Source organism: Carassius gibelio, chromosome A12 (assembly GCF_023724105.1).
Source record: "Carassius gibelio isolate Cgi1373 ecotype wild population from Czech Republic chromosome A12, carGib1.2-hapl.c, whole genome shotgun sequence".
NCBI lineage: Eukaryota > Metazoa > Chordata > Actinopteri > Cypriniformes > Cyprinidae > Carassius > Carassius gibelio.
Genome location: NC_068382.1, coordinates 19,480,424 through 19,505,574, shown reverse-complemented (window position 1 = coordinate 19,505,574; position 25,151 = coordinate 19,480,424). Strand labels below are relative to the sequence as shown.

At 36.6% G+C, this 25,151-nt stretch overlaps 1 protein-coding gene across 5 annotated transcripts in view; it reads right to left on the bottom strand.

The window, feature by feature from the left end:
- Positions 1–733: 733 nt before the first annotated feature.
- Positions 734–25,151, bottom strand: part of LOC128025396 (RNA binding protein fox-1 homolog 3-like) — a 388,629-nt gene continuing 364,211 nt past the window's right edge. For 4 of the 5 annotated variants that reach the window (XM_052611731.1, XM_052611727.1, XM_052611728.1 and 1 more), the window contains 5 exons: positions 20,957–21,089; positions 20,475–20,514; positions 17,256–17,320; positions 13,295–13,373; positions 5,901–11,274 (listed from right to left, as the gene is read on the bottom strand). In XM_052611731.1, the coding sequence (XP_052467691.1) occupies positions 11,230–11,274; positions 13,295–13,373; positions 17,256–17,320; positions 20,475–20,514; positions 20,957–21,089 (362 nt within the window). In that variant the 3' untranslated portion in view covers positions 5,901–11,229. Of the gene's footprint in view, positions 4,353–5,900; positions 11,275–13,294; positions 13,374–17,255; positions 17,321–20,474; positions 20,515–20,956; positions 21,090–25,151 lie in introns of those variants that run through there. The other variant, XM_052611730.1, reaches the window with a different exon arrangement.

Genomic DNA, 25,151 nt, shown 5'->3' with positions numbered 1-25,151 from the left:
TTTTTTCAGTGACTCTTTCTGCAGGTTATATAAGCACAGCAATTGGTGGTGACAAATGAAAGAGTCATTTGAATCATACAATCATCTGATTCATTCAAACAAATTAATTCATTCAGGAGCAAAACATTTCACCATCTTTATGAGTCATTTAATAATTTATTCAGAGGATTCATTAAAAACACTGATCCATTCAGGACTTTAATGAGTGAGGCACTGACTCATTTACTTTTTTAAAATACCAGTTAATTCTAAAACAAATCAAGTAGCTGTCTTAATGAGTGCAGAAGCTTGTCTTTATCTTTAGCATTAATAACAATTAACTAATCAAAGTTGGTACAGTCCCTTCAATGAGCTAGTTTTGTTGTAATCAGCATGAGTTTAAAAAAAAGTGTCTTTGACTATGATAAATTATGAAAACTATGAGAAAAATGGATTTATGTGTGGTTTCACATTGTCTATAATTTATGAATGTTTTATGTTCCCTTCTAATTCAATTACATTAGGCTTCTTTTTAAAAACGTGCCATATACTAATTACACATTGTGTGCTATTAAACAATTCTATATCTGAAAAAACAAGATAACGCATGATTGACCAATCAGAGTCGAGTATTTCAGTGAGCTCTGATTAACAAATTGTGTATTTTGACTACGTTATATAAAGTATGTTTAGTGTACATGTAGAGTAAATGCCCTCATAATTCAGATGCCAAGCTCAGAGATTTGAGTCTCTGTTATTGAAGAAAGAAATATTTATTTATAACCATATTAATCATGATAGTAATAATAATAATCATAATCATAATAATATAATGATTTCATTAATAAACAGTTCTGGTTGTTTGAAGCACATTGGATGCATACAGAAAGAAAACTGAAATTTAGAGTACAGATCCAGGACAGCAGAAGTTTCGTCATTTCATTCTGAATAGAATACTTTATATTGGTTTCTTTTTTTTTTCTAAGTGTTTTTGCTTTCTTTTTTTTGCGCTTATGTATTTGGAACAACTTCAAAATTTGAAAAAGAATGAGAGAAAATGAAAACAAAATAAAACCCCAAATGATAGATTTGTTGTTGCGTAGAGCTTGTGTTGCACATGTAGAGAACCTTTAATATAATACATTTTATATTGAGATGACAGAGGAAGTAGCTTTTGTATATTTTCAGTAGAAAACAAAAGAGCTGGAAGCACACACATGTACACACACCCACGCACGCACGCACACACACACACTACATGGAGGGTAACTATCACTGAGACAACTAACATGACTTCCATTCAAACTCTTGTGCTTCAGGGATCTGGCAATGGCGATGAGGAAAATCATGTTGGCAGGAGTTCATCTTTTTTCCTTTTTTGTGTTGGGAAAAGCAATTGCCAAGATAAGTTTGTCGTTTCCATTGGCTTGACTGTGTTTGAATGAAGTTCAAGGGAACTGTGCAGACACAGGTGAGCTGCATAGCTGGTCTCACACCTGCCCTAATATCTAGAGCAGACGACCAGTGTAGATCTGAAGGATGTTTCGTATGGAGGAACAAGTGGCAGATACATGCACTTGAGTTTCATTGTCGTTCTGGCAATAAACTATAAGCAGATTACAGTTTGCATTGGTTCTCTGCTTTGGGTCGAGGAAGACGGCGAATGACTTTGGTGCTCAGGTAATGGGCTGTTTGATAGGAAACAGAGAGTAGAGGGAAGACAACAAGCCAAAGAATACAGTGCAAAAGCTGATATATACCTCACAGCAGGGTCGAAAAAACCAGGACATGTAAACAAGTAATGTCTCATACAGACTAAAGCAAAGAAATAAACCCAGAGGTCTCAGATCTCTGTAGAATTGACATCGTTTTGTTAGGTTGTTCAGTCACAGTCTCTTCCAGAGCAGAATCCGTCACTTGGATTTTAGAGTCCCTGAAACAACACGTCTTCACTGAAGTTCCCGTCGCTATCTGACCCAGCAAACTGTTTCCCATGATCCTTCGGTTAACAAAGTAGTACAGTCACTGAGATAGGAGTCACCAGTTTTGTAGAAAATAAAGTATTGTTCTGAGAGGAAAAATGCAGCAAGAAAGTGTAACATCATTACCTATGGAAGGGAACACATCAGTTCTGTCATGTAACACCTGAGTCCGAGGAAGCGCATGATTTTGCAAAGCTTGGGAATGCTGTCTGTAGAGGTGGGCTATCTATTAAATGTACCATTCCTTCTCACTGAGCCAAAATACACACTGTAAAAAGCAGGAAAACGTGCAGTTGTTATTTTATAGACGCATTTCTTCCTGATCTGACCCACTTGCTTGCAGGTTGATTCGGTCCTGTTAAATATGAAAATGTTGACCTGAATAAAACCAGTCAATTTAGATGTTAACAAATGAAGCACATTTTTAGCCAACTCACCAACATTTTTTTTTTTTTTTACAGTGCATTTCTTTCTCAGGATAACATACTGCTGTCCATCATCGATTATAGAGTGACACCTCTTTTGAATGTGGGTCAACTGTTTTACCATTTGCATAAAGAGAAAAAAACAACAGAGGAAAATGAATGTCGGTAAAAACCAAAGAGCATAATTCTGCTCTGTCTCATCCAATCGTCTTATGTCTTTTCTGCCATAGTCCTGCAGGGTCATGATAATGTCCGTCGGCCAGCTGGAGTGCTCCTGTTATAAAAGAGAGGTGTCAGCTGGACCGTACAATATCTCCATCAGGTCCGGCTTCAGAATAAAGAATCGGTTTACCATGTCCACATTTACAAAGTACTGCTTAAAAAACAAAGACGTACATAAAAAGTTGAATTACATTCAGTAGCTGAACTAAAGATAGAGACGAACAGAACAACGCCACACGAGTGAAAATCACTCAGTACTTGCATAAATCGCCGCCGAAAATAAACCTGGACCACCACCATCAAAAAAAAATATTGAGAAAAAGGTACAATCCTTTTTGAAGGGTCGCAAAGTCACAAATAGATATATCCATATATAAATGTTTTTCATAGTGGTAATACAATAATACAACATTAGTAAATGGCTACAATCGACGTTGACCACGCTGAGCAGCATGTAATTAGTACAACGTTTAAATATATAAGGATGTGTCACTGAAATGGAGCTCGTTAGAAGTAGAAAGGTAATCGATTTTTAATAAAACTTTGCTCGCAACCGTATGACTAAACTGGCACATTGTTTTCCACCTTGCGGTGGGCAGGAACCCATTTTCAAGATGGATAGTGAAACTCCCGTGACAATACCGAGAAGACAGCTCCAATTTTCTTAATTTGTAGCCTCATGACACCACATACAAAAGTGTTTACTACACAGCACGGCCACCTCCACAACACTACAATGAAATGCTTTTTGGTAGCCCTGGGCTCTGGGGCCGCCGCGACCCAACATGACTCTAATAAAGCCCCCTTCAGCCCGTAACCACTCGCACACAAGAACACACGCACGCACACATCCCAGTAAAACCTTTCGTATTGTGCTACAAACAACAGCAGGATGACTGTGCATTCCCTACTTCAGACAGACTGGGCTCGGGTGGTTTATTTACAGTGTCTTTTCGAGCCCTGTTCCATGCGACACCTGAATAGCAACCTGATGTACTGTTAGACTGAAATTTGGAGTCCCATGCGAGTTTGTCTGCTTACATCGAAACAGGATGAATAACAGCTCCCTATGTTAGCGACTAAAGGCCTTTTTCCCCAAGGAAGCAATGCAGTTCAACCATGACATACACCTACTGATGGAAGACCCAGCTGTGCCATATATTCAAGGGCACTGGATGAAGAGGGGCCACATGGAATCATGTCTGGTGGGTCTTTAGCCTCTCTGCCCGGCCCCCTTGACCCTCCTAGCGAAAGGCCGGACAAGGAGGTCTGCGGTGGGAGGGGGGTGGTGGGTGTGAAGTACCAACAAATACACCCCCATCCCCCCTCCTACAGCACTAATTCATAACTCTGTTGCTAGTTTTTTTTTCACTTCTTTTTTTTGTAACATATTTATACATACATATATATCGCTATATAGATATATATACACTCATCTTTTTGAAACCATAAACTTAAAAAAGTTTAGAAAAATAAAAAGTTTTATGACGACCTCTCCTCTTCTCCTCAACCCCGAAAGGCTGTCCCAGGTGAAAGCTAAGCTCCTCTTTTCATCCACAGCTTGACTGCGTCAGTCTCGCATCCCCACAGAGATATATAATGCCTTCTCCTGACAGCCTCGGTGTAAGGATTTCCTCTTAACTTCTTTTTGTATGTTTTTTTTTCATTGACACTTTTCTTCCTTTATCCTTTTTGTTCCTTTTTAGCTGCTGCTCTTCTCCATTGTCTTCTTTCTTTGTATTTACTAGAAATGCAAAAGAAATAGAGAAAACGTGAGTTAATTTGCAATGTATGCTGCTGAGGTGCATGTAGACTATCTTTAACATGCACATAGAGTGGGGCCCAAAAGTCTGAGACCATTAGTGAAAATGCTTCTATTTGCATTTTAATAATTTCATACATTTCCATTCAACATTTTAAGGATGGAAATTTGAATTAAAACTTTAACTGAATGATTCATATGAAACAATGTAACTATTAAAAATAATAATAACAACATTTAATAATATGATTTTTATTTTATTTTAAATGACAAATGTTCAACTTCAAATTATATTATCAGCATAACGAATAGATCTATGTGTGTGTGTATATATATATATATATATATATATATATATATATATATATATCTATTTCTATCTATCTATCTATCTATCTATCTATCTATCTATCTATCTATCTATCTATATCTATATCTATATATATATATATATATATATATATATATATATATATATATATATACACACACACACGCACACACAATTTACAATTTAATCATAAATGATTGTTTTACTTTTTTTTTTCTTTTCTGAATCCTAGATCTTCAATGTGACCTCAGACTTTCGAACTTGCATGATCTAAAATAAACTAATTAAACAATAAAAATGCAAATCATGCAGAACGAAAATATATTCAGATTACATTATCTTTCATGCACTGGCTCTATATCAGAAACAATCCTTGGGTCTACCGCTAAACAAACATTGAGGAATTATCCCCCAAATCCCGGATTAGAGTAACTGAAGTCAAAATAGGGCTCAGCAGGGAGAGCTTCTGCTAAATTTATAGCATAATGAGTGAACTGGATTGATCAGAGGCTTGGTGATATAGTTGTAGTCTAAGAAGGATGTTCGACACTGAGCTGAAAAGACGTCCACCGGACAGGAAGAGAACAGCAGAAAGAGAGGAGGAGGAGATTCCGGGGTGTCCTGGGGGCTCTCATCCTGACAGAAGCTCTCTAATTCAGGGAGATGTGGTGCCGCATGGAGGAACCTCAGAAGAGGGAGCGGGCTGGCTTTAATTTTAAGATGACTTTGTAGTTCTTCACCCATCCCTGGAGGGGCATACGGATGTGCTCCGGCATACTGATCATGCCCAATGATGGGCCTCTGTTATCTGCTCGGGGTGTAATATCTCTGGAACAGATATGGGAGGCTCCAAGTTTTTTCTTGACAAACATGAACAAAAATCGACTGAGGGAGACGAAAAACTGCTGGTGGGCAGCCATGCTGATGGAAGCCAAAGACACTTGTAACATGATACATGCCAAGTCTCCTTTTCTACATCCAAGTGCTATCTACTATGTAAGTGACAAAACTGGCAGCTATTACAGACAATAATATAAAATACAGACAATGAAATAAGTATATTTTATATTATATATATAATCAAAAACATTTAAAATATATAACAATAAAACAAATACATTACTAAATGTACATCCATATGCATAAAGTCTAACAAAACATAGAAGACTAAACACAGATAGTTATAATTTTCCTTTTATTTAGACACAAAAATGGCTAAGTATTACTTTTTATTATGTACATAGCTTTAACATCTGAATCTAGAAGTCCAAAGACAAATGGCTATGGAAGAGCAGAATGTACCAGTTGGATTTTAACAGATGAGACGATTCATATAAGCAGCAAATTTCAAAATGTAAGCTTAAATGAAATGGACAGCAAGTACACATTTAATACTACAGTTTATACATATAAAAATGTACTGCGATATGTGCTCACATATATTTATATATAGTATTATGTACAAAGAGTACAGTTTTTGCTTATATATAAAAAAAAAAATAATAATATATATTTTTTAAATCCCCTGACAGAAGAAAAATGCACAATGAGACAGCTAGTGGGAACAGACACAATTTTAAATGACAGAAAGTTAATGAGGTAACAGCAGATATAATATTAAATTGCTTTATTGTCCAGTGTGACCCAGTTTGAGTCTATTATTGACATAATTCTGTGCTAGCTACGCAGTTGCATTAAGCACGCAAAATAAACAGTTGTATTACATTATTAACTTTTATGTAACATTTCAATAAATAAATAAATAAATGATTTGATAAATGCAAAAGAAAATAGTTTTTTTAGCTTATACTCCAGTCTGTTTGCACCCTAAAACAGACCTAAATTAACATTTGTGCCATCAAATTGAGAGAGATGAAAATCTGCTTCTGTGTGGACTGGCCCCTGGCCCAGGGTGCCATCTTACAAATCACTGCATTAACAGAGCTAATTAAAACAGGCAATCTTTTAATGGCCCACTGTGGCGTCCATGCAAGACAGAGACTTCCATCTTGTCAATCTGCAAGCTCACACGTTCGTTTAGATGACTGCAAACTGTCTCCTCAGCAGTCATTTCATGCTCAGCATGGTGTTTTCTCTCTCTGCCTAAATGCTGGAATTAAATAAATGGGTGATTGAGTCCTAATATAGTTGCTTGATTAGTTTAATTGTCTGAAAAATAGATGGAAATGCCTTAGTCAAGAATATGATAGTCTTTTGCATGAATTAATCAGATTCATTTAGAGTTCTGCATAGATATTTAACGAAACGAAGCATGGTTTATACGGTCAAACTAAACGTCTTTTAGGACTAACTTAATGTGTGGCTGGAAGCACTGAACACAATGCATATTTTATTTCAAAAAGGCTTATAAATCACCACTAGCTTTAGAAAATGTGAATGCAACTAAGTCAATAAAAATTGTGTCTCCCACATAAATGAAACTGAGGTCAGAGGGCAGTGTAAATATCTTCACGATGTATGGAAAAGGGATTTAAATGTAAACACCTTAGCAACACACAGCACAGAGCTGACTCACTTCTGGACATAATATGCTGTCTGCTCACCTCAGAAAAAGTAAACAATTTTGATTTAAAGCGTATTATATTATATTATTTAAAAATGTCACCACATAATATTATTAAGGGTGTTTAATAAGTTTACAAAAGAAAGGACTTTGTACTTTGTATGTTTAACACACAGTGGCAATGTTTTCATGTCACACCTGTCTTGCTTTTCATTTTCATATTGATACACATCAACGACAATTTGTTCTAAGTCAGACATAATAAAAATGTAAAGCAAAATAAGCTTGAATAGAGAAAAGAAAATCAAAATGTTATTTACAGTGCATGAATAACACTGGTATTCCATTCCCACAGATGAGATTTTAGCTTTTGCATTTTGGTTTCTGGTAAACAATAGTTTGGATGTTTTAAGAAAAGCATTTTAAACACTTTTAAAGACATTTAAGATTAATTTAATAACATTTTATTTGATAAATGTTACTTAAAGGGATAGTTCCCCCAAAAATAAAAAAAAAATAATTCTGTCATCATTTACTCTCCCTCAAGTTGTTTCAAACCTGTATACGTTTCTGTTGAACACAAAAGAAGATATTTAGAAGAATGGTGGTATTCAAACAATTGGCGGTAGCCATTGACTTCCATAGAATTTTTTCTTACTATGGAAGTCGATGGCTACCGGCATCTCTTTGGCTACCAACAGTCAGTATGTCATTTTGCGTCAAACAAGAAATTAATTCATTAATTCATTCATTTTTGGTTGAACTACGTCTTTAAACTCTTCTTTGCTGTAGCACCTGCCCAGTTTTTGCCGTTGTACAGCTCCCTAAACAATTTTTTGTTTTGCCATTTTCTTAGAGCCAAGTGAGCTGCATGCTGCACAGGGGAGCAGGGACACATTCGTTTAGGTGAAATATTATGTTGCGCTGTAGATTTCTCCCTACAAAGGTGGAAAAAAGCAATGCATCTAATCTATGTTTTACAATAGGCTGCTGTTATTTCACACTCACAGGAGAACGGTGTGTCTTGAGAGACAGCCACAACAGCTATGGTAATAGACTGAGCAGAACGGTTGTGCCACGCGCCTGGCTGGCCTAGTGTATCTCCAAATGAGATCAGTGGTTATTGACTCAATGCTGTTATCTTTAATCTGTGGAGTAAATACTTTGGATGCTGCCTCTCTACCCTGGTTTCTTTCCACTTCTTCTATAACTCCACCCTTACAATTCCATTTGAGGGGTGCAGGCTGCTATTTACTGGGGCGTGTGTGTGTGTGTGTGAGACACACAAGGACATGATCAACGCCCTGAGGAACTAGGAAAAGAGAGAGGCCCTATTTCACTGGGAAGATTACTGCAACCCCCACCTCTTTCTCTTTCATTCTTCCTCTCACTCTTCTCTGAAGGCCTGGCATGTCTTATCACAGGCCCTGTATAAAGTGCCGGGTCTGGGGAATGTCACCTTGGGGGAAAATCTCTCACCTTAGTGCATAAGTGCTTTTCCATTGAGAAAAGAACGTTAAGGATTTTTCTTTCTTTTTTTCTTTCTCTTTCTTTCTTTCTTTCTTTCTTTCTTTCTTTCTTTCTTTCTTTCTTTCTTTCTGTCTTCACACACATACACACAAAACCATACAAAACTCCTGGGTCAGTAGGATCATTTTTTTAAATAATTTTTTTCTTTTCACCAAAGACGCATTCAATTGATCGAAGGTGAAATTTAGAAAGAAAAAAAAAATCATATTTGAAATACATTACGTTCTTTTGAACTTACTTTTCATCAAATTATCATGAAAAAAGTCACGGTTTCCGCAAAAAATATTGAGCAGAACAACTGTTTTCACCACTGATAATAATAAGAAATGTTACTTGTTAATGTTAGCAGCACTTAAGAACGTTTTCTGAAGGATCACAATTTTGCTTTTAAAAATGACTTTTAAAAATATATTAAAAAAGAAAAAAACTGTAATGATATTTCACAATATTACTATTTTAGTGTATTTTTTATTAAATAAACACTGTGCACAGTAGAAACTTCTTTCAAAAACTCCTTACCAAACCCCAAACTTTGGAATAGTTTGCTTACATATATTTATTATATTTCTGTGAGAATATATTTATAACTGTATATATTTTTTATTACTTAATTAATTAGATACATTTGTCTCTTTCCTAATAATTTCCCTACACTATAACATAAATCTTTCCACAACTATTGGAAATTTTTAGGCTGGCCTCCTACATAGATTTTGGGCTTGACCAATAATGTGCTGAAAATGTATGACTAGGTTGCATACTCTCAAAGATCAACAGCAAATCAACACTGGACCATGTTGCCTGTAATATCTCTGTATCTTTTGTTAGCTAAAATGATATCAAAAGTTATTTTTAAGTGGACTGCGTCTTGCATATTAACGTAAACATGATGGATATTTCAGCAATGAGCGGTAATTGCTCCCCCTGTCATCTCCGTTGTTGCAGTGGGATTCTGGACATCTCATCAGCTAGAGGGTGCAATAGACCGTGCAGTGGGGAAGTGTTCTCTCTTTCCACATTACTGCACTATGTTTATTTACAGAATGCTTTCTTAGCAGCAGAAGCGGCCTTGATTAAAGGTACGCTCTTTATGTGACATCTAACAGATTAAAACTGAAGGAAACCTTGCTGGAGGCCTTCCTTCGTGAATATGTGCTTCGATACAGGCAGACGTGCTTGTATACAGGTTTTGTTAAAAATAGGAATTAAAAAGATACATAAAAAATTATATAATACATGTACAATATAGTTGGATTATGTAATTGTTAGATATTTTATTGTTATCATTGCCTGTAAATAATACAATTAGATTTGCATATGAGGAACCTGTAACCCGATTTGCTAATTTTATTGCTTTGTAAAAAAAAATAAAAATCGTAAATTATTATTATTGTTATTATTATTTTTTCTGCTTTAAAAATTGATAATACATTATTTTCTATTTTTTATTTTATATATTTTACTTCATACGTAATAATAATAATAATAACATTAATAATAAATTATTCCATATAAAAAATAAAAAAAAACTTAAGACCAACATATTGAAATCCCATAAAATGTATCTTTCGTCTATCTGTGGCAATGGAATATTCTTGTCCAAATATAAAATAAATAAACATCTAACTTGACATCAACATCCCCAAATGACATACAATTGCAATCATACAGACAATAAATGTTCATTGAGTTATAAAACAGTATGTCAAAGAGAAAGAGGGTGTGAGTGACAGAGAATTACTCAAAATGCTTCATGAAGGGTCCATGTAGCTAACTATAAAGCTAACTATAATTTTTTAACACTACTACAATATAGTTTTGGTATACAGTCAAAACCGGAGCTTTGCGAATTAATGTTTATATCCATATCATTTCCCTTTGATATTTACTGGAGAAAAAATAGTAAGGCCATATTAGTAGTTTACAGCAAACCGTAGGAATTTTTTAAAATTATGTATTCATAAATAGCAGTCACTTCTAATAAGTGGGTGTTCAGTGGGGCCTTTAATGCAAAGACTGCAAATATACGTATGCAAGTCTAGCGCTGCTGTTGTTTTGCTCAAGTTGCTCATTGCTGTGCCATTTAGTAAGGCAAATAAACTCACTTCCTGGCCCACTCAGTGTCCACATAAATCAGCTGAGCTCATGCCCATAAATCTACGGCGGGACTAAATGAGAAAACTCATTGGACAGCACCCCTCTGGCCCCCCTCCTCTCTGTCACTCAGCCCCTCCCCTACCGGACCACACATTTCAATACAAACAAAACAGATTCCAAATCAATAGCCAAGCAACAGAAATGCTGGATAACTGCAGGTTGATAAGAAGAGCTTTAACTCAAATGTGATTGTTCGGGGAAGGTTCACTTTATGACCCGGAGGTGTTTTGCTCTATCGAACGTAGAGGCGTTTGGGTTGTTTGTTTGTGTTTGTTTTCTTTCTTTTGTTTGTTTGTTTGTTTGGATTGATTCTCTCTCTAGTAGGGTGTGAAGCGACTGTAACCTCCTCTGTAAAGGCTAGCCTGCAACATCAAAGATGAAAAACAAAAAGGACCCAATCAGTGTTAAATAGATTCTTTGGGGTGAACAGTGGTTGAAATTTTCTTCCCTTGTGTCTCGTTTTGCATATTGTTTGGAATGAAATTACAATGTGAATTTTAACTCAGAGTTCAGAGCTTCATGGATCAACCGGTTAACGACTAAAACAGCCCAATGTATTTCATCAGTTGCTCTGTATCGAACCTCTCCATCATGGCCGTCTGGCCCTCAGGTTGATCTGATTGGAGACATCTAACATGCACTACTTTCTCAGCCCTCTCCTTAACCAGAGTGCAGTATGCCTTACTCTGCTCTCGCCAAATACAAAAAACTTCAAAGGCTCTATGGGCCGTTCTCTTCAGCTCCGACCCTGTGCAAAATACACACTCGCCTTAAACGTGGCATGAATTCTGTTCTAACAGCGAGCAAAGCAAACTTACTTTTTACCCCCCCAACCCTCTGAGGGGCTCATTATTAAATACTTTTTACTTGTGATCTACTGGTCAAATATGATTTAATTATATTAATTTCATTCTCAGCAGGCTCAGTGCAAGTACTGAGAAGAGTTCTGCTCATTTGAGTCGCAACCAGTTCGGTCCTGGCATCACTGAGAACTCTGAGTGCCCACTTCGGCCCCCCTGTGGCCCTCGTTTGACCGGAGGAGTGCCGAAGGATATTTGCTATGCCTTAATGTGGTAAATTGAAGTCTTGAGAAAGGGAGGAAAATTTGGAAAAAAAGAAAAGGAGGCAAAAAAGCAACAGAGGCCACAGTTTTAATTAAGTAAATGAAGAGGAAAAAAATGGTCTTAATTAATGAAAGCTTTTAGCTAGCAGCTGCACCGGGGAATAGTACGGTTTTGAGAATCACACGGATGTCGACTTGGTAAATTCCAGTCATTTGTCTTAAGCAGAGTGTTTGTCCAATAAGCCTCATGGGCAGGGGGAGGTAGGTGCAATGGAATCTTTATTTTTTTTCTCTCTTTCTTTCCCCCCTGTCATTCTTCCTCTATCTCTTGCCTTTTCTTTAATCTCCCACGGCACGCTGCTGCACGCGCTTGATGGTCGTTAATCTTGAGAAAAGTCCCGACCAACAGCCCCCCCAAAAAACAAATCATAAAGCACTTTTTGTGTTCAGATAGGAGTTTTAGAATTTTTCATCTTTGATGTTAGCTGCAAAAGCTAGCTAAAAACAAACATTAACGGGGGTGACGATCCCCACATTGGCTGCTATGAAAAGGATAGTGTCTCATTTGGAAGGTCTAATCAAATGTTAGTACGCTGGATCACCCCAATGCATTTAATGAGATACAAAGTGCCCAGGATCTATCTTGACAAACTATCACATACACATATATCAGCAGATGAGTCTCTGAATATATTAACATTTATCTATACTCCTGACATTAATAATACAAGTGTGAACAGGGTCCAAAATGAACACTTTCCAAGTGCAAAATACAAGTATGAACTGGCTTTGGAGAGTAAATAAAACACTTCGCCAGTCGGCCACCAGCAATCTGTAAGAATGATTCCTGATGTAGCTGAAGAAAGCGATTAAAATCAAAAAGGTACTATCATCTACTAACTTTATATATATGTATATAATGTATATATATATATATATATATATATATATATATATATATATATATATATATATATATATATATATATATGTATGTATGTATAAAGTATGTATAAATAAAGCAAATTTATGGCTGGTTATTGGTTATTTTGGACCCTGAATAAGAATATTATCATTTAAGATATCAAAGACTTTAGCCAACGCAACTACATATCTTCAGCTCATAGCACATGCTTCATTCAGTATTATAATACAGTTATTCCATTCAAAATTCTATTACATTCAACAGAATATAAAGTGATATCTTTGAGCATCATTGTAGTAGCACTGGCCTCCGCCTTGTATGTTGTTGGGGTGCTTGAGTCTGTGTAATGTTAGGGGAAAGGTGAATGTTTCATGCATTATGTTTCTAGACTCACCATAGTGCCTACGCTGTACGTGGCTGCAGGTCCAATCGTGTGGTGATAAGGGTCTGCTGTTGCATAGACTCTGCCATAGCTACAGGGAAAGGAAGAAAGAGAGAGGGCATTGAAGCTTCAAGAAGACGGTATGTACCAGCGAACACTGTTCATTTGAACTACAGTAGTTCTATTATCACTACACCCTTCCTCTCTTTCTTGCCCTCTCTTTCTTTCTGTCTGATAAAAATGCTTACCTGCCATAAATACATGGTATAAAGGTAAGTGTGTTAAAAGTGATAGGTGGTCTGTTATTGTTTTGGAGTAAAAGTATTTTATCTTATGAGCATGTGGTAAAAGTTATATTGGTGTGAGAGGGACAAAACACTGAAAAAACTCAGCAGAGCAGAAAAGAGAAGAAAATGGGAAACAGACATGAAGAACCAACAGCAGCATTGCAGGCTCATTTCTACCATGCATTACACTTGTATCACACGGGTTAAATGATTCAACTCACAATTTTAAAAGATGGAAATTATGTTAGTATTCTTTCATCACAAAATCACAATTAAGTGAACATTTGGGTGAATCTAAAACAATGTTATTACCCTTGTTTGAGTGTATGTTGCCATTTTGTAAATATATATTTATATTTTTTAGAAAAAGTACGTTTTTTTTTTTCATTCATCTAATCAAAATGCTATTGTGTAATTGTTTTAACAATCACTTTCCATGTCATAATTTAGATAATTTATTTCCCATGATATAATCCCTTTAAACGATCAAAAGCAAGCTTCCTGACATCATCCTCCAGGAAGTGACACAATTTTGGTGCAAAAAGCAATAGCACAAAAAGCAATAATTCCTAGCAATGGATTTGATAAATTATGCGATGGTTTATGCAATTCATTAACATTCTTATTTGAAAAATCATTACTAAAATATGTATCACTAAAAGTACATACATAAAATATACAAAAATATATGAATTCAGTTTTTTTTATACTTGTGTAAGCAAGTAAAAAAAATAAAATAATCAAGTTTAAATAATTAAATAAAAACATTTTCTGTAAATGGTTCCTTAAATGACAACATTAGCAAATTCAAACTTTAAAAGTTACAAAGTTCTAAAGGTAATGCAGAACAGAAAGGACCCAGCAAGGAAAGAGATGTAGGGATGCTTTGGATTTTGTGTTGTTGTGCGTGTGCATTAAAAAAGCGAGTGAAGGGGGCAGGGAGTTTATGTTCACAGCTCTCTTTATCCTTTTCATGCTCCTTTGCCCTCTCTTGTTTGTCAGGCTGCACTGTAAAGAGGCACTGGGCTGGTGGTGGCGGAGGTGTTCTCTGGCTCTTTTCATTGATACCAATTTGGAACTAATTCGTCCAAGATGGGCCTTACTTCTTCCTTTATTTATTTATTAACCCCCAACACTTCCCTTCTTCATTTGTTGGCTTTCCCTACAAACATACGCTTGCAAATGAGGGCCTGTGGGGAGGAGATAAGGCAGGCTGAGCCGGGTGCCTATGGGCACAGACTGAGAGTGGAGAAAAGAGGAAAGAGGGGCAAAATCCTGGGCCCAGACATGCTATTACATATGGAAATACTATCGGATCTGACCAGGTTTTTGTCGTCTGGGATTATTACAACATCAAAGGTCAGGCCAGCTCAGTGGAATGAGAGAGCTGAGCGGAGGGGATTTTAACTGCTTGTGACATACAGTGCAGACGAGGGTGGCTGGGAATCCCCGTTACACCCCAGCTGGGCCGGGCTACTTAACCTGCAGCTTAACCGGGCCGCAGGAATGACCCACTCAAAAGTAAACCTGGATAGCTAGTTCCAGCTGGACTAAGCAAGATTGATTTTTCTCCTTCAAAATGGTTTCCATTAGATAATAAAAATGAAAATTGTGACTTTCTTTCATCTGCGGAACACAGAAAAATATATTGGAGAGTTATCATACATAAGAGAGAGATTATTGGAGTATGTTTTATAAGAAAATATTATTTTAGTTTTTTAGTTTCAAAATGTAATGTTTAATTGAAATGTTGTCATTTTCTGTTTCTTTGTAAATGATTGTGAAATTTACTTCCATTTTCTTAATAAAAAGGGTTTCTACACCATTTTCTTTTCTGTTTGTGAAAATTTTTCATAACTAAATAGTTATGGCGACTATTAACTTCCACTGTATGGAAACAAATACATTTTTTTTAAATATCTTCCTTTATATTCCACAGATTAATTTTTTTTTTTACAGGTTTGGAACAACAAGCGATTAAACACAAATTGATTTACAAAAAAAATATTAATTTATGTGTTAACTATCCCTTTGAGCAATATTTTTTTTTTTTTTTTTAAGAACAGCTATGCTTCTGTCATCATTCTGTTGCTCCAATCCCACATAACTTTCTTTTGTCTGAGTAACACAAAAGAAGATATTTAGAAAAATGTCAGTGTTTGTTTTTTGTTCATAACAATGAAAGTCAGTGGGATCCAATGTGGTTCTGAACTCCACCGACTTTGATTGTATGGAATCCAAATATCTTATTTTTTTGCTCCGCAGAAGAAAGAAGTCATGAGCGTGAGTAAATGATAACAGAATTAATACTCTATTAAGAGGTGAGTTCAGGAGTCTGTATCATTTAAACACTTGCTTTTAAACCCCTCCACCATGACATATCAAATTAGAGTGCGAAACGCAGTGCTGGCTTATGTGAAAGCAAGGAGCTGAATGACAAGCGATGCAGAAAGAGGTGGAGAGAGAAAAGGAGAGCTGGAGCGAAAGAGGGGACGTGGGAAGGGGGCTGAAATAAGTGCGGAGGAATGCCAGTCTTGTCACCTGCTCTGATGTGGATCTGTGCTTGGCTCTGATAAATCTTACATTATCTGGGCTCTTCAGGCTGGCAGGCAGGGCCATGCCTTATCGGCACTGACACGCTCAATCTTGCTTAGATTAAACCAGTGCCTGGCCTGATCCAACCTGACAGGGTCCCCACAGGTCCTGGATAAATTACTGACAACCCTGCACCACCTTCGTCTTCACACACACACACACACACACACACAAACCTGTGGCCTGAAGTGAGTAAGCTAAGTGGTTACGGAAATTCAGGTTGAATTCAAGTTTAAAGGGCGAGAGAGTATCAAAGATAGGGAAGCAAAGTCTAAATTATCTAATTTAATACAGTTTAATAAGAGAGCAGATCTGTAAACTCATTCCGGAACTTCAGAGATGAGCAAACACTTTTTTAAGAATGACTTTAAAGCTCAAATACAGTTAAAGGTTGCTGTGCATAAGGCATTTTAATACATGGTCTGTATACTCATAAACATTATTCTTTGAAATCAGAGAAAGATTTCTTTGAAATCTTAATTTGTTAAATAATGAGGAAAGACCCAATGAAGTGAATTGATAAATGCATTTTTTCTTACAGTATAGTAAGAAAGTATAGATTTTTTTCTTATTTCTTTTTGAAACAGTATTTTTTTTTTATCTAAAAGAACTTTTAAAAAGTATAAAAGTATACCTTCATATATACTGTGTGAGATAAAATACTAAGAACAATATAATATATAAAGATTTTATTTTTAAGACTAAACAAATGGCTTTTATTCTCTGACTGTGTAGAAACCGAAGCAAATTCCATGTCTACATTTAAATTTATGTTCTTTACTTTTTAAAACTAGGGCTGTTTTTAAAAAGCAGAATGAAAAAATAACATTATCAAATTTGGTAGAAGAATTAAAAAACCATAAATTAACTTTTTATTTCTTAAGTTAATCTGGATAGCTAGCTCCATTCGTTTTGAAAAAGTGTGATTTTTCATTAGATAATTGGAATGGTTCACTGTTTGGAATCTCAGAAAATTCTCAAAACCAACAATTTTAAGATGCATTCAAAACTAATATACATAGCCATAAATCACCAGTGTTTTATGCATCAACCAAATACCAAAAGACAAACAGAAAGCACAAGACTCTTACCTGTCACTGTAAGCCGCTGCAGCTGCTGCGGCTGGTTGGGCATATCTGTATGCTGCATAGCCACCCTGTCAATTACATAAGGGCATCCGTCAGTCAGACACATGCAAACAGAAGGGCATCACTTACATTACATTTTTAGAACCATTTGTCCACAATACAACTGAACTGTTCATACATTTAAACGTCTCTTTTCAGATCCTAATATTGCAGTGAATCCCAAAACTCAGTTACAACATTAAGAGTGCTGCTGAAAGTCCCTGTCAATGCTCACTAAAATGAATGCTGAGTGATTTAGGTAGTATTTAGTTTGCCAATACAGCTTTTTGTGAAGCCTTTTTGTTTTAATGGGGAATTGTCAGATTGACTGCATTAGCTCTTCATATAGATCTCGGCACAGATGCCTAACAGCCGAGACCAAAAGTGAACCATCTGAGATTCTTCACTTATGTACGCTGAGTGCACCAATAGCGGTGCAACCAACGGATTGTCTTCCCATGTGTGCATCAATCCCATCAATTGAAATGGCAGAGCTGGGCAACTATCGATCAGCATGGTAAGTGGCAATCTGGTATAAACAATTAAAATCAGTCAATGTTTGCTTACTGTGAATGAACCAAATGGAAGATTTGGCTGAAGCTATCGAAGGGCCTTTTAATTAATGTGGCTGGCCAATACGAGTCTCCTGGCTCGATGCCCAGGGGAGCGGTCTTGACACACACAACGTGCTCGTCCGTGGCTGGAGAACGGCACAAGGCAACCCTAAATATTGCTTGTATAAGCATTATATGACATCTTACAAAGCTATTAATTGCTCCATTCAAGCTAGCTATTAATAGCTGCATTGTAAGCGGCATCAAATGACATTAGCCGAGATTGTTAGCCGCAACAACCAAGCCTCATCTGCTAGTCTTCTCAGGGTGATGTTTAATGAACGCTTACACTCCAAACATGCCAAGGTTTAAACGACAGGGAATATATATGCTGTGAGCGAGTATCTAAGTGGCTGGGGTGTTTATTGAAGTGTCTGTTTTAATGAAACGCAGCTCCACTCTTTGTTATTTTAGCTCGCTGACATCAGTGGTACAATATGTGAATAATCGCAGTGCCAGAGCACGTGCAGGTCTGAGGCATCGCAGATACAGGACTGCACGCTGAAATATAGATGCTAGCATTTGTTTTACAGTTATTTTATTGTCCGATGCTACTCTGCTAAGATCAAATTTTTAGCAACTGGAGTCGAAGAAACATGAGATCACAGAAGATTGTGACGATGAATTTTGCAGAAGTTACAGCGTCCAAGTTTACAGTTTCACCGGCTCACACAGATGGATTTAAAGGGATAGATCAACCACGGATGATATTTATGTCATTATTTACTCAGCTTCACGTTGATCCAAACCTGTTTTTGTGAAAAAAAAACAAAAAAAACAAACAAGTATGTGGTTGATCTATCCCTTTAAATTATTTTGCAAGATTTTGACCATTGCCTTCCATAACAAAATGGTACATTTGGTTATGAGACATTTGACAACCAGTAATGTTTAAGGTTACTGATTTCCAACGTGCACCATTAAAGGCATATTTGAGATTCACAGCGGAGTTTAATAAAATCAGTGAATAATGACTTCATTCACATATTTTCATTACATAAACCTTTGTAAGGCTTATACCGTACCATTAAAAAGTTAAAATTTTTACAAATTAAAATAACTTTTATATTCAGATACATTTCAAAATGTAATGTTATTCCTGTCATGGCAAAGCTTCAGTCTTCAGTGTCACATGATCTTTGAAAAATCATTCTAATATGCTGATTTGGTGCTCCAGAAACATTATTACCAATGTTGAAAACATTAATGTTCTGCTTAATATTTTATGAAACCCGTGATAATTTTTTTCAGGATTTAACCCCCCCCCCTCTGCATTTATGAACTGCATTTATTTGAAATAGAAACCTATGTAACATTATAATTATTTACACACCTTCCATCAATTTAATGTATCCTAGCTGAATAAAAGTATTTCTATTATTATACATTTTAAAATCTTACTGGCCCAAGACTTTTGAATGGTAGTGTACTGTATATACTGAACATGAATCTTAGGGACTACATTAAGAGTGCTCTTTTAAGCTTTTTTAGCACCTGATCACAATAAACCATCATTGTATGTGAAGAAAACTTAACGTTTTTTTGGCGAAGACTTATTAAATATTCAGCAGACAGATTTGGAATGACACGAGAATGAGTAATCTTTATTGGAACTGTTCCTTTATAAGTTATCTAAACTTAAGGTTACTTGAAAAGTTGATGGGGTGGTCCATAGAGATGGATTCTGACTTTATTGGCAAGCAAACATGTACTACGTGCATTCGTCAAAATCTGTTCGACTTTGAGATCTATCTGGGACTGTAGCCATGGACCTGGCTACGAGTTTGCAAACTTGGCGGCAAACTTACTATTCTGAGTGCCAGGTAAAGGCATCACAGTAATGTCCACGTTCATTTGTCTTGTTTTAGATCTAAATGTTGAATTAATTTCCATTTTTCATGCAGTGAAATAATCCTGGGAAAGGGAGGCAGGCTCTCTGATCACCTGACTGACTAATATGTTCTGAAGGCTTGTAAAAAAACAATAGGGCCTGGGAACAATCTCGGGCTGCAGCGTGAGGCCTTTGGGCTGTGTTTTCATGGAAGCTGAGGGAAAGGCGGATCAGACGTGTACCATAAATTAAAACAAAAACACTGTAATGTCGACTTCGTCAACTTGATCAGATATGATTTTGCACCCGCTTAGGCAGCAGTTGAGATAAAATGTGGAAGAATAAGAAGTTAAATGTGTAGGGGGGTTTGTTTTTGGTTCATTCCTCACTGTACATGTTAGAATTATCCTAAAATCCATAGCGATCAACTACAGCCTTCAAAGAAAGCCAAGTTGGAAGTGGTCGAGCCATGTGTGATTTTACTGTGCCAAGTTACCATTTGCACAAGGGACGCCAACAGGGCTGATAGTAAACCACAAAATGCCATCCTTGTGGATTTGCACATGGTAAATCTGAGCTGACCCTTGGCCTTATGAAAGATTCAGCACCAGCTGCTCAGGTTAGGCTCACAATGTGAGCATCATGAGCGCCATGTCCTTAACCATGTCCATGTCCTTCCCTCTTTTACTGAAACAGTAGAAAAAACATTGGAATGAGGGAAAAAATGAGTATACTCACATAGATCTCGGCACCATAGAAGCCATCTTGGTAAACCACACTGCAAAAACACAACAAGAAATAACAAAACACAATACATCAATGCTGAACATCCATAGAGTTTCTTTGCGCTGTACAGAAAAGATTATGCAGTGATGCATTCATTGGGCAGACTAAAACAATGCACTCCAGACTGTGTGGAAGGGAATTTTTTTTAGCAGATTAGGAAAGATGGCCATTTTCTGTTCTTAGGGAAAAACAATGTTTGCTCTGTCTTGCCACTGGGGAAAACCGGAAAGGCTCGCCAATAGAGTATAACCACTTTATAGCCATCAAGTCATGTTGCAGGTTAAGGCTGTAGCACATATAATGTGAAAATGGACCTTTAGTAACAGTGTTTTAAATGCTAAATTTTACCTAATAACAGCCTCAGGCTTGGATGAAAACAAAGTGAGCCAATTGTAGATAGCAAATATGTATGTTTTGGGTTAAGGGTTACTCACGCTCCGTAAGCAGGAATGGGAGGGGGTGGAGGCACCGCACGAAATGTGTTGTAGACAGCACGACCTCTGCCTCTCAAGTGGGCGCCCCTGTAAGCCACCGTCGCTCCTGTGGTGGGATAGGGGAAGCCTGTCACTGGAAGAAAAGGAGAGAAGAAAGAAGGTGACATAAGCTTTTGCTTCTAAGAGGCGAACCTGTCACCACCAATCAGCTTTCAGTCGGTAGTGTGACAACACACTGTCATCCTAAAATGCTTTAAAACAACTATGATGGATGTCAAGCGGTGCGTCATGTTGACACAACACATTAAACATGGCAGCATGATACAGCCAGTGATTCTAAACTGGTTTTGCTTCAGGATCAACAGATTTGTGGCAACCTGATACAGTTAAAAGTGTGTTTATGTTTTAGGTAAAACAAAAAGGTCCTTCAAAATCAAATGGTGATATTTTATTAAAAGTGCACTATTGAATTCTATGATTTCTGACATCATCTGTGGTTGAAACATAAAATTGCAAGTTACTTGTGGAAGTGATAGCTTATATGATAAGCAATGAATTAACTTCATGTTATGGCAGATAATTGCTAAACAATCAGTACTGAAATTACATTAAAACATTGCATTACAATTAAAATACAAATAATTTGTATATTCTAAATAATTAAATAACAACAAAAATATTACAAATATTAAAATAAGTATATTAAGTTAATATAAATATTAAACATATGACAAATATGGAATTCTGGGCTGCCAACATCTGTTACTTTATTAAACTTCTGGCTGATACGATAAGCCAATAATTATTTTCATGTTAATGAAAGATAACTGAAAAATGATTGATATTAAAATAACATTAAAATAAATATTACATTTACATATTTGAAGTGATATTAAAATTATATAAAACGTTATAATTGTAATTATATATAATAAGTTCAAATAAATTTATTAAATTAATAAAACATTTATAAATATTAAAATATGTGATTAATACTAAAATGCAAAAATCTTTTACTGAAAATGCCATGTAAATGCTATATTAGTGAATTTAGGGATGATAACATTATGTACAGTACAGTAAGAAAAATGGATATCCATTTAGAGATTTGCTAAAGATTACATTTAACTGTATTACGAGATTTTTTTTTTTTTTTTGGAGAGTTTTTAAAGATTAACCTTAAGTGATCATTACATGATGGCAAAGTAAGTCTAAAAAAAAAAAAAAAAAAAAAACTCCAATACCAACTTGTGTGCCATCAAGTGTGGCACAGAAATATTGAAAAATCTGACTCAATAATATATTTTTTTCAATTAAATGAGAACATACCCAACAATATGCAAAATTCTTAAAAAAAATTATCAAATCAAAATATAAAGCACAACATAAACTAATCTAAAATTTCCAGCCTTTCCCAGCTGATTATTAAGCAATAATCTAAGAGCTTAGAGAACGAAACGGTAAGGCATCCCTGTCTGGGGAAGCCTCTCTATGCTGGTTATCTCTGAAAGCTTGAGCGTGGTGTGTGTGTGTGTGTGTGTGTGTGTGGTAGAGTGTCTGGCTGCTCTCCGGCTCTGGAGGGGTGTGTGCGAGGCAGGGGAGATGGTAGGTTGTTGTAGGTGAGACACAAGGTACTGGCAAGCAGGGCTGAGAGAGCAGATGGAGAGGATTGTTTAGAGATGCAATCACAGGCCGGCACCATCTCTCATCTCCCTCCCCCCACACACTTCCCCAGCCTCACGCCACCACTGGGGCCAGACCCAGCCTGGAGGAGAGCAGGGACAACTCAGGGTCAAGACTGGGAGAGATGGCAGAGAGTTGAGAGAGAGAGAGAGAAAGAATCAGGCTTGGTGCATGTTAAGGAAACATATACGGATGTGAAAATGAAATAGACAGAATGAAACTTGAAACAGAGTTTGTAACAATAAATTGGTGAAAACATGTCCAGGTCACATTTCACACAGTCTCAGCCACAGACACCCACTGACTGCCCGCAATCCATTAGATGGATATTGAGCATAAAAAATGAAAAGCTCTTTCTCAATCTTACAAGCTCTAATCTGACTGGATGATTCCAAGTATGAAAATACATCTTTTACCCCAAAATCTAAAGAAAAAAAATATAGATTACAAATATTATTTTACATTATATAATATAATAATCATTTTTTGCTTTGTCATTTTTTTCTTCACAGATGCTGAATCCATGTTTAACTTATTGAGTATGTTTCCTTAATTTTTCCATTTTATTCAGCATTCATTATTAGCAGAATAGCAAGTACTATTTATTTAAAGGAAAATGCAAAAGCTGTGTGTCATTTTGGGGTGAAACATGACCAAGGATAAAAGAATGCAGGCACATCCAAAAAACAAACTGACCATGAAGGAGCTGGAAGTTGGAAAACATTACTCTCTATTCATAACCCGTTTATTGGAATTTTCTAACTGTGCATTTCCATTTATTTGCATGGCATAATATGACCGGAGCAAGTTCTTGAAAGGATTGAGAGTGTGAGATTCACCCAAATAAAATGACAATGAGAGAACGAGACATTAGCAAAACCTATTTGAGAATTATAGAAAGACTTCCACAATAAACAAAACAGAAAATTGGGAAAAAGAGTAAAACAGTAAAAAAAAAAAAAAAAAAAAAAGCCTAAGCAAGTGCATGTTACACGCAAGTCTCTCTTTAACCTTCACTGAGTATGGTCCTGATGAGTCAATGACAGCACCATAATTACCCATAGTACTGTGCAAGCAAAACACAGCCCAACAGTGCAGCCCACTGAGCTCTCTTTCTCATTTAGCACCAATGACACTATCGCTGTCTATCCTGCGTCTCAGAGGAGCAGGACAGCCCTCTTCAGTTATTTCATGTCCCCAAACAGAGCCTGCGCCTCCTCCTGATCATTACTGTTCAGACATCAGCCAAGCAGCACTCAGTTAATAGTCAATAAGTGTCAAAGTTACCACTTTTAATGAGGTCAGCTGGGTTTACTTTAAACACACACTCACACACACACACACATGCACACACACACACACACACACACATATATGTGTGTATGTATGTGTATATTTGTAGCACACAGCATCAATGTAAAGACATCTATTCAGATTCAGCAAACTTTTGGCCCTGGGGTGTGCAATAATTTCTGGTATAATTTCACCTTTGACTCTGGTATCTCATCTGAGACAAACAAACAAACAATAAAACCTCTTTTAAGCAACACACCAATCAGTGGTGGAGAAGTACGGCGCGGCCCTCCATCAGAAGTAAAAGAAAGACAGGTGACTGAAGGTAAGGAATTTGCTCTTTCATTTTGATATAGCACAGAGACTTTGACATTTCAATTTGTCCCTTTTCAGCTAAAGAGTCGGTGTTAATAAGCCAAACAGTGGTCGTCTCTGATATACGCCAGGCCACGGTCAATTTATCCCAAATTCCAGTCATGGGCAATGCTCTTATATTTTCTTTGCTTTTGTGTGTGTGCCATGACGTTCATAAATGTAATCTCATAATGAGCTATGGGTCTGCATGCAGCACCGATTCAGTAATAAGCCATAAATCATTCCAGCCAGTTATGACACTCCATAAAGGATTAGAAACACATAACGGCAAAAGCTTACATGAGCATAAATCCTTGTAGCCCTTGTGTGCTCCTGTTACTTCAATAGGAGAAGGTGGAGAGGGTCGAAACCCTTCACATCTGCACATCTATAGTTTAAACTGATAAGGACACTGATACACTGCTGCATTTATCTGGGTTTACACAGGGGTCTCTCGAGTGCTGGAAAGTGTCCCATTGGGCTGTTTGGATGTAGGTGTGGGGCAATTACATCCGCTACCCCTTTGGGCCTCTTTCATTTACTGCAAGACTGGCTCCTTTAATACGGTGCAGCTGGAAATCGACGGGTGAGGGCCTCTCTCAGTCTGTGTGCTTTTGTGAAATGTCTTTAAATAATCAGACCACCAATAAACCCATATCATGAGTAAAATTACACCATTGCTAGATTAAAGGGAGTTTTTTCTCCTCCCCCGGTACTTCTAATATTGTAATTAGAATGCTTAATTTCAATTATGGATCTATTTGAGTGGTTTTGTAATTGAAAAAGCACAAATTGCCCACAATGCACCCAGCTCTTTTAAAGGAGTGCACACACATAGGTGCTCCATTAAGTGCATTAATATAAG